Source organism: Diplotaxodon limnothrissa, linkage group LG13, assembly GCF_057381915.1.
Source record: "Diplotaxodon limnothrissa isolate DT_005_m linkage group LG13, D_limnothrissa_male_GT1.1, whole genome shotgun sequence".
NCBI lineage: Eukaryota > Metazoa > Chordata > Actinopteri > Cichliformes > Cichlidae > Diplotaxodon > Diplotaxodon limnothrissa.
Window position 1 is genome coordinate 34,584,420 of NC_140608.1, and position 10,221 is coordinate 34,594,640.

At 39.7% G+C, this 10,221-nt stretch overlaps 2 protein-coding genes across 2 annotated transcripts; one reads left to right on the forward strand and one right to left on the reverse strand.

Moving 5' to 3' along the window:
• The first annotated feature begins 977 nt into the window (after positions 1–977).
• On the forward strand, positions 978–4,162 carry LOC146620593 (G2/M phase-specific E3 ubiquitin-protein ligase-like). Its single transcript, XM_085369034.1, has 8 exons — positions 978–1,057; positions 1,162–1,367; positions 1,483–1,582; positions 1,658–1,820; positions 2,814–2,911; positions 3,041–3,194; positions 3,397–3,523; positions 3,795–4,162. The coding sequence occupies exons 1-8, from the start codon at positions 978–980 to the stop codon at positions 4,160–4,162; spliced, it is 1,296 nt and encodes a 431-aa protein (XP_085225160.1).
• Positions 4,163–4,862: 700 nt separating this feature from the next.
• On the reverse strand, positions 4,863–8,066 carry LOC146620594 (uncharacterized). Its single transcript, XM_085369035.1, has 7 exons — positions 8,028–8,066; positions 6,617–7,293; positions 6,327–6,372; positions 6,000–6,091; positions 5,811–5,921; positions 5,271–5,547; positions 4,863–5,087 (listed from the first exon to the last, which is right to left on the reverse strand). The coding sequence occupies exons 1-7, from the start codon at positions 8,064–8,066 to the stop codon at positions 4,863–4,865; spliced, it is 1,467 nt and encodes a 488-aa protein (XP_085225161.1).
• Between the last annotated feature and the right edge of the window lie 2,155 nt (positions 8,067–10,221).

Here is a 10,221-nt window from a genome sequence, read left to right on the forward strand (position 1 = left end):
TGACGTACTCCTCCAAGGGATTTCATCAGATTGATGCAATCTCCTGTGTGTGGAATCTAAAGACCTTTGTGATGTTAAATTGCGAACCTTTTTACATTCAGGGAAATGGGGTGGTCATGGCGGCACGTGGAGTTTCAATCACTCGCCAAAAAGCAGTAATCTGCTGTCACTCAAAATCAAAATGTGCAATCTCTCCCAAAGGTCGCAGGCGTGATGAGACTCGAGCTAGGAAATGTTTGTTATGCCATTTGTCAGTAATGGTTAGAGAGCCACCTAGTGGGACGACTATAATCATGATTGAATGAGATGAAATGATAGCTGGTGGTTAAATGCATGAATTCCATCAATGTGACATCAGATCGGAGGTGCTGGTTTTAGGTGTTGGGCGTGGCTCGACGCGCCGGGGGTGCGAGGGCCCTCATAACGCTGCTTGCAGCTTTAATTACAATTGTACTTCATAGACTGATGTCCAGCTTCTGTCTGTCATGAATTCACCAAGTTTTTGTAGAGAGCCTCTTGACATGAAGCAGGTGATAATGTTCAATCCACATATTTACAAATCATTGTTTCTTTTATGTTTTAACAGTATTTTTTTTTCTCTAGGACATGAAAGAATGCCCAATCTGTGTTTGCTGCTTTCCAGTGAATGAGATTGCCCAGCATGCAAGCCTGTGTGGTGAAAGGTTCGTTCAAATTTATACATATTAAACACATTTTCCTATGTTTACATCGGATTCCTTTTTAAAATTTTTAAGCCATTACAGTTTTGAGCTCAGTATGTAGTTACAGTAAATACTTACTTGGTCCACATTTTAATGCTTACAGTATATTTGAAACACACAATGTAATCACCGTACCTATTAAGCTCAGGACCCAATTTAAATGGCAGTAAAATCAGTTAAAAGACATCATAAGTTACATCACATATATTTTTGCTATTGTTCATAATTTTTAGACCTGAGGACAGTTCCACTCACATGACAGACGTTTATGTCAGTACTGACTCTGAGTGCAGTGTGCCAAGCAACAGAACAGATCCTTTAACTGATTTAGTCAGGTATGATTTATATTATTTGCCCTTTCAGATTATCTGGTTTTGTTTATAATACATTTGCTTTCATTTTAAGAAACAAAAATAATTTTATAATTTTTTTTTCTCAGTGAAGCAGATGTGCTACAGTGGCTTTCAAGTCAGGTGGATACCAGCAAAAACTTTAGGATTTGCATCACTCGCAATGATCTTGTTCAAAGAGGCTTCATTCAGTGGCAACGACAGAAGAAGGCTTCCCCTGTGAACAAACTCCACGTGACTTTTATCGGAGAAGCAGGAATTGATACTGGTGCATTAAGCAAAGAATTTTTGACTGGTATAGCTATGTACATTGTACTTACAGTTCAGATATTGAATATGGCCAAATCAAATTAAGATAAAGTATAAGGTTAACCCTTTAAATTATTTTGTCTTTCTGTATCTCTATGTAGAAATGATGCATGGTATTGAGACTCGACTGTTTGAAGGCAGTGGCAAGAAGGGAAAGAGTCCTGTCTACTCTATCAGTGATTTAGAAAGTAGTTTCTACAGGTTTGTCTGTTTTTATACATTTCCGAGGATTATGTAGCATATGAAGCATGTTAAATATTTCTTTGTATCTTGCAGAACTGCAGGAGAAGTGTTTTCAGTGAGCCTTGCACAGGGAGGTCCACCACCATGCTTCCTGAGAAGCTGGTGTTATCATTTTCTTGCAACAGGAAACTTCGATATTCTTCAGCTGACCAAAGATGATGTGGATGACACAGAATATAGGTCTCTAATCGAAAAGGTGAGCTGTGTTTGTACAGACTAGTGGAAAAGTGCTGATTGTTTGTGTGTGTATACAGTGTTGGGGAGTAACGTAAGACATGTACCGGCGTTACGTATTTAAAATACAAAATATGAGTAACTGTATTCCGTTACAGTTACCGTTTAAAAAGGTGGTATTTAGAATACAGTTACTTTGTTGAAATATATGAATTACACAGCGGCAGCGTTACGGTTGCCATGGTTACAGGGTGACGCGTGCTCTCTCTGCGACTGTGTGTTTCCTGGATGAGAGAGAGCCTTTTGGTTGTTGTTGTTGTGCTAAGCTAATAGGCAGTGTTACAGTCATAGCCCTAAAGAATGTAGCCTCATGGACAGTCTAGTCCGTGCTGCAGGGAGAATGGACTGCCATACTCGTTATGTGTCTGTGAGCGAGGAGGGAGAAAAAAGAAGAGTGGACAAGTACGAGTTGTCATCAAGCAGAAACGGGAGCTGGAAGCATGTAAATATAATAATAACCACTTCAGCCAAGAAGAGAGCCTGACGAGCCCAGTTGTAAGTAAGCTATTAAGACTCGACTGTACACCGTGTTCGTGTTTTCCTCCGAAACAATAAGTTCCTTTGCAGCAGCCTTTCAACGCCTCTCTCTGTCTCTCACTAGCAAATTTGACCCAGACAACAAAGTAAAGCTAGTATTTGGCTTCGAGCCCGACACGAACCTGACATATTAGCCAGAGGTCCCTTTACTATGGTTCGGAGCCGCGGACCTTCAAAAAGAGTAATAAATCACATTTATGTAGTTGTAAATAGCATGATAATATATTAAGTAATCCAAAGTATTCAGAATACGTTACTCTCATTTAGTAACGTAACGGAATACGTTAAAAAATACAGTTTGGGGCCTGTAATCTGTAGTGGAATACATTTTAAAAGTAACCTTCACAATACTGTGTGTATAGTTGCATAATTTCAAAAACTTGAAATCATTTATTGTTTTGTTTTTGTATGTTTTCAGGTGGAAGTGGCAGACAACCTGACAGACCTCACTGAAGACATTGTGAGCTGTGGTTACACAGGACTTGTGAAGTTGGACAAACGGGACAGTATAATAAGGTAGTATATTTTAATAGACAATATACCAACCAGACACATTTGAAAGTAATATTTTGTAAGTTAAAACCCTGGTTTAGACCACCATACCCCATCAGTTTCACTAATGACTGTGTTTGCTTTTCTAAATAGATCAATTGTTGTGTATGCTACGGTGCGTCTGACTCCAATGCTACAGCAAATCAGAAATGGCATGAAGATCTACAACCTTCTGGAGGTGATTGGAAGGCACGAAAGTCTCTGTTCAAACCTGTTTGTTCCCAGCGATGAGAATGATGATACAGCGGTAAATATGTCTTTATTTATTTCAGGTGTTTTGTTTTTAGAACAGATTCTAAAAATACATGTGATGCAGTAATAGCCCTGTGAGGACTTTTTTGTTTCAGCCTTTATTTAGGTTGCTCAGATTAATGACTATTGAAGAATATATATATTTGTTATTGTTTATTTGAAATCACAACACGTGACACCCCCCAAAATCTCTTTAGCCGGATGCTGATTACATAATGAGCATCCTTGAGCCTGAGCTGAGTGAGAGGGGAAGTCCAAGGCATGCCAAAGAAAATGCCATCATCAACTTCTTCCAAGACTTCCTGGAGAACCTTGAAACCTCAGGTTTGTGCCGTCGGCCAGTTACTGATATTATCATCAAACCAACATTAACACAACAGCTGTTACAAATATAGTGTTGTAACATTTCTTTCAAACGTACTGTACTCTGCAAAATTGTCATCACGGAACTGAAATCTCTGTAAAGATTTGTTTATATGTTTTGATGTTTTATACAATCTACCACATGTCTAAATGACAAAATTGGTTTTGCATATTAATAAATTTTGTGGCATGACAGTTAAAGATTTAAAGTAAGTCAAATCTGCTTCTTCAGATCAGGATAAAGACAAAAAGAGCTGTGAGTATGGGATACAAGTCCTACAGGACCAGGAACAGGACCAGGAAGAATACTGGATTTCCAAACACCAACCACCGAGAATGTCTGTCCCAGCGATTATGCAGTGGTTAACTGGACAAAGACACAAACCATGCCTTCCTTCAGAAAGGGCAAGTTTTAAAATACATGTAAGATTTGAGCATCAATGCAAAGATACGATGCCTGGACACTACATATGTTACCCACTTGTAAGTGCCTGCACAAACACAATCATCTTTCCTGTGGCACACATGAACTCATACACCGAGTTCACAGAAGTTATGACAACAGCTGTCACAATGGGGAGAGATTTCAGCCGTGTGTAGTTGACACTCAAATAGCATGCCATCACAAGTTATGCAGTATTGCACTGTATTTCTACTATTTGTGTAACCCTTTAGACCTATTTCAGTTCTTGGAACAGCGTAAGAAAGGAAAAAAGATTTACAGTTAGATTATTTTTCCATGTTGTTTCACTTACTTTTTGTTCTTATAATGTTAAAAACTATGTTCACAAAACGGAGGAGCCCATTCAGAAGACTGCATTCATAAAAACTTGAGTCTAAGATTCAACTTGTTCGCAAATTAAATTCTGTAAGTCTGAAGAAGTTTAAGTGAATTTTGTTTAAATATATTTTCTGTATATAAAGCATGTAGTTTTATTTTGTTACAGAAAAGTTTTCCACTGTGAAATTGTAAATTTATTGATATCGCAACTGTTTTGCTGAAAATAAATATTCTTACACTTGATGAATTGTTTTTTTCAGTCATTAAAATGATATCATTTAATTGTTTAGAGTATTTATTGGCATGACATGTTAAACAAATTTAATCAATCCAGTTACAAAAACATCAGACATGAGATGCTTAACTGACTGTGGCTACTTTAAACATGAAGTTATAAAAGGTAAAAACAGTATTTGATGCAATTAAAAAAGATATAATCTGAAAATACATCTTAAGATTGATTGATTTGCTATTTTGTCATTACAATACAAATAATGTGGTCAAATCCTATGAGAAAGGCTAACTGAGTGGGTTCTGTTGTGTTACTGAATGAACTATGATGTAGTTCAGCACTCTCTCATAAAGGTCTCTTCCGTTGTCAAAGGAGGGACTAAGAGGATGAATGGCTGCCCTCAGTCCTGCCATCTCCTCAGGCCCCAAAGGACACTGTATTGGTGGAAGAACTACACCACCACTCTCTGGTCTCGAACAGTCAAGGTCCAAAGAGAAATGTTCTTGAATGTCCTGAAAATCCACTTGCTTTTGTTATGAACAGTATAACTATAGTATGCAGCAATTAAAAAAGTATGTTAAAGTCTTTAAAAACAAAGACAGGTGCACATGTTAAATATATGCATGTCATGAATTTCAAGGTACAAAAACATAAGCGTTATAAAACATCTGTAATAGCACATTTTATAGTCATACCTCAGTGTTTTCTGGTGGAGCGACAGGATTTTGAAGAAGTCCAATAGTCCAAAGTTGATTAGGCGTAAGATTTTGTTCTGTTCGCAGTGCATGATTATCCCACCCGTTCTTGAAAGTGTCAAGGTCCTTCTGCAGACGTTCCACAAAGATGTACTGAGCACAGAACAGGTGGAGGCTGTTGGAGGGGTCGAGCAGGCTGTCTTCCTCAAGGTTGTGAAGTAGCTCATAATAAACACTGGTTACAGCCATCCAGACATCACGCCACAAGCGCTCAACTCTACAACATAAAAAATATCAAAAGAACAGTAGTTTACAAATCCTGGCTTGTACCTGTTTTTGATTTACTAATGATAAAAGACCCATGTATTTAAAAATAAATGAATAAATATTGAATAAGACGCTGGTGAATGTGATGATTGATTTGGGTTTACAAGAAAGAGATGATATATATATATATATATATATATATATATATATATATATATATATATATATATATATATATATATATATGTATGCTAAGTCCTGTATATAACTTACCTTTGATTGTGAACACTTTTTCTTGAAATGTAGCTTGCTCTGCCACAACCACGAACAGTAAAAATGCAATGAGCAATGCCAACATTTTCGACACCCTGGTCTCCTCTAACTCTGCATGACGAAATAGAATACAAACAAGTGTTCAGAAGGTTGAATAATAATATAGCATGTATCAAGGTTGTACATTACCTTAAAGGAAAGCCAAACTGTTCAACAGAGCTCACAAAGAAGCCTAATGCAGTTGATGCCTTGTTATTATTTCCAGCACCAAGGTACATTATCTGGAAAATAATTTATGAATAACTGATTTTGTTTTGAAGAAACAAACACAATATCTAACCAACTAAGAACACCTGACAGTTATATACTTTCTTAAAGTAAAATAAAGACAACTCAACACTAATGAACGTAAATTTCTTGTCAAAGGAGTGGAAGAAGAATACGCCACTTTCTCTCTATAGGGTAGTTAATTAATTTTGAGAAAAGAAATTGTGATTGCAATGGAATATTGTTTACCTTTCGCGAATAGCCATCAATCCCAGCAAATATAACTATGCCATATCTAAAAAAGAAAAATGTGAAACACACACACACGTCCAAGTATAACATTTGTCCACAAGTCAGAATTTATCAACTTGTTTTTTTCTTTGCTTACTAAACAGGAATTTTTTTTTTACTTTGTAGAAATAGAAATTTACCTGAATCCTCTAACCGTTAACGTAAAATGCCTTATGCTCAAATCATAAATGAAAATAGTTACAGTGTATCCAGAGTACTGAACATACAAACACGTACTGTACACAAACCTGATGAGTTTGTGGTTTGTATCTACATGGACCAATGAGAGGGGACCTTTTACAGAGTACACTCTTCTTGCAACACAGCCGACAGATGCCATCCTTTCTAGGATTCCTGCAGCATCTACCCTATGCATCGATGCAGACACTTGCTCCCATTTGACACGGTATCCCATGGCCTGCAGTTCCCCCATCATCATTCGATAGCCGATGTGTGGCAGTCTCCTTTTAACTGATCTAACAAGGCTGTCCAGCTCATCATCTGTGACACTGCTATATGATGCATGCACTGAAAGTCCATACTCTTGCATCCGACGAAATAATGTCCTTTTGCTGACACCCAGAAGCCGAGCTATACTTGGAATGGAAAATTTCATGTTGATGAGGCTTTGCAAACATTCTTCTGATATACTAAGTTTACGTTGTCCTCCCGCTGTGTATACAACATCAACAAGAGAAGAATGTGGGTGTCTCTCTCCGTCTTGAAAATTTATCAGTCTCAAAAGATTGGATAAGGCATTAAGAATATCTTGTGGTACTGCTAAAATATTACCAAATGACCGTATAAGTCTCAATTCATGACTGATGACATAATGCAAATAGTCCATATCTACAGGTCTGCGTTGTACAGCTCCATGAAGCTTTGTTAGCAATCTTTCATAGAACTGCCTCCTTATTAATGGTACCTGGAACAGAAATTGATACATTTGCTAATTGTGCACTAATGACATATCAATCTATGCATACGTACATGAACACAACAGGAAGATAAAGAAATTAAATCATTTACATCAACAAGTACATCCATTTCATAGGACTTTTAATGAATTTTAGTTTAAAATACATTTGTGATTTAAAAATACTTAAAAATGCAAAATATGTGAAAACTTTTTGTCCAGATTGGAGCAGAATATTCATATTTAAAATTAATTTAGTTACAAATGGCTTGGTACAGCACCCTTTTTACACTGACAGACAGGCAACTATTTTGTTTTAAAGAGTACGGCAAGCAAAGATTTATAAAAAAAAACAGGTGACCTGCAACACTGCCATAAAGACATTACTTGCAACCCTACACTTGTCTTACCGTTATGTGCCTGGAATCTGCCATTGCTTAATATGTTATCATCACCACTGGCCATCAGGAGTAAGGCTCTGGCACCCTTGTAGATACCTTTGCAGATTGAACCTCAAATCCCTGTACTGCAGAATCCATTTCAAAGTTAAAGTGTTTGTTTATTCACAAAAGAGACAGGGGCATCACTGAATTTAGCAAATTTTAGCTGCCAGCTAGCTTGCTACAACGAATAGGCTAATGTTGGCATTTTACCACAACTTCACCAGATTTAGCTAATAAAAACTACACCTATGTCCAGTCGAGTGAAATAGCAAAGAAAGACGACGGAAAATGATTACTTACCTGTGGTTTAGAGGGTCCACTTGAACTTGATGCAGCCATTATTGAAAGAGGCAAAAAGAGAAAAATGGCAGCTTGGTCAGCACGAGCAACGGACTCTATAATGTCTGCAAATTCATGCGGGTCGGAATCCCCGCCCCCTCAAGCGCGCCTCCGGATGCCAAAACAGTGCCAGCAGATTGAAACTGAAAAATGGTTTGAAACCGAAAAATGGATTGAAACCGAAAACTGGTTTGAAACCGAAAAATGGATTGAAACCGAAAAAAAAAAAAATTGTAAGCGAAAAAAAAAAAATTACAGTTTTAATTAATTGTTTTTCACTATCCATTTTTTTTCGGTTTCAATACAAGATTTTTCAGTACGTTTATTTCAGTTACAATATTTTTTTTCGGTTTCAATCCATTTTTCGGTTTCGTTTCAAGGTGGCATCGTTCTGATTCCATAAGGCACCAATACAGGCCCTGGTGATATGTAGTTGGCCTCAGCCATGACCACACCCTGGTGTAATGTAAATGTCCTAAACCAGTAGCAAAGGCCCTGGTGTAATGTGAATGACCTTAGCCAACACCACTGGCCCTGGTGAAATGTGCATGATATCAGTCAGCACCACAGGCCCAGGCGTAATGTGGATGGCATCAACGAGCAGCAGAGGCCCTGGTGGGGTGAAGATGGCCTCAAAGGAAGCACTGTCCCTGGTGTAATGTGGATGGTAGAAGTCGGCATCACAGGCCCTGATGTAATGCGGATGGCCTCAGCCAAAAGCACAGTCCCTGGTTTGGTTAAGATGGCCTCACAGGAAGCACTGTCTCTGGTGTAATGTGAATGGCATGATATCGGTCAGCACCACAGGCCCAGGTATAATGTGGATGGCATCAACGACTAGCACAGGCCCTGGTGAAATGTAGTTGGCCTCAGCCAGTAGCACAGGCCCTGTTGTTATGTGGATGGCATGAGCCAGCAATGCAGGCCCTTGTGAAATGTGGATGGCCTCATCCAACAACACTGTCCCTGGTGAAATATGGATGGTATTGGTCAGCACCACTGGCCATGGTGTAATGTGAATGGCCTTAGCCAACACCACTGGCCCTGGTGTAATGTGGATGGCATCAGCCAGTATCACATGCCCTTGTGTATTGTGGATGTCGTCAGCCAGCAACACAAGCACTGGTGAAATGTAGTTGGCCCCACCCAGTAGCACAGTCCCTGATGTAATGTGGATGGCATGACCAAGCAACGCAGGCCCTGGTGAAATAAGGATGGCCTCAGCCAGCAACAAAGGCCCTGGTTTTTTGAAGATGACCTCACAGGGAGCACTGGCCCTGGTTTAATGTGGATGGCATCAGGCAGTAGCACAGGCCTTTGTATATTGTGGATGGGATCAGGCACCAATACAGGCCCTGGTGATATGTAGTTGGCCTCAGCCATGACCACACCCTGGTGTAATGTAAATGTCCTAAGCCAGTAGCAAAGGCCCTGGTGTAATGTGAATGACCTTAGCCAACACCACTGGCCCTGGTGAAATGTGCATGATATCGGTCAGCACCACAGGCCCAGGCGTAATGTGGATGGCATCAACGAGCAGCAGAGGCCCTGGTGGGGTGAAGATGGCCTCAAAGCAAGCACTGTCCCTGGTGTAATGTGGATGGTAGAAGTCGGCATCACAGGCCCTGATGTAATGCGGATGGCCTCAGCCAAAAACACAGTCCCTGGTTTGGTTAAGATGGCCTCACAGGAAGCACTGTCTCTGGTGTAATGTGAATGGCCTTAGCCAACACGACTGGCCCTGGAAAATGTGCATGATATCGGTCAGCACCACAGGCCCAGGTGTAATGTGGATGGCCTCATCCAACAACACTGGCCGTGGTGAAATGTGGATGGTTTTGGACAGCACCACTTGCGCTGGTATAATGTGGATGGCATCAACGACTAGCACAGGCCCTGGTGAAATGTAGTTGGCCTCAGCCAGTAGCACAGGCCCTGTTGTTATGTGGATGGCATGAGCCAGCAATGCAGGCCCTTGTGAAATGTGGATGGCCTCATCTAACAACACTGTCCCTGGTGAAATATGGATGGTATTGGTCAGCACCACTGGCCCTGGTGTAATGTGAATGGCCTTAGCCAACACCACTGCCCCTGGTGTAATGTGGATGGCATCAGCCAGTATCACATGCCCTTGTGTATTGTGGATGTCGTCATC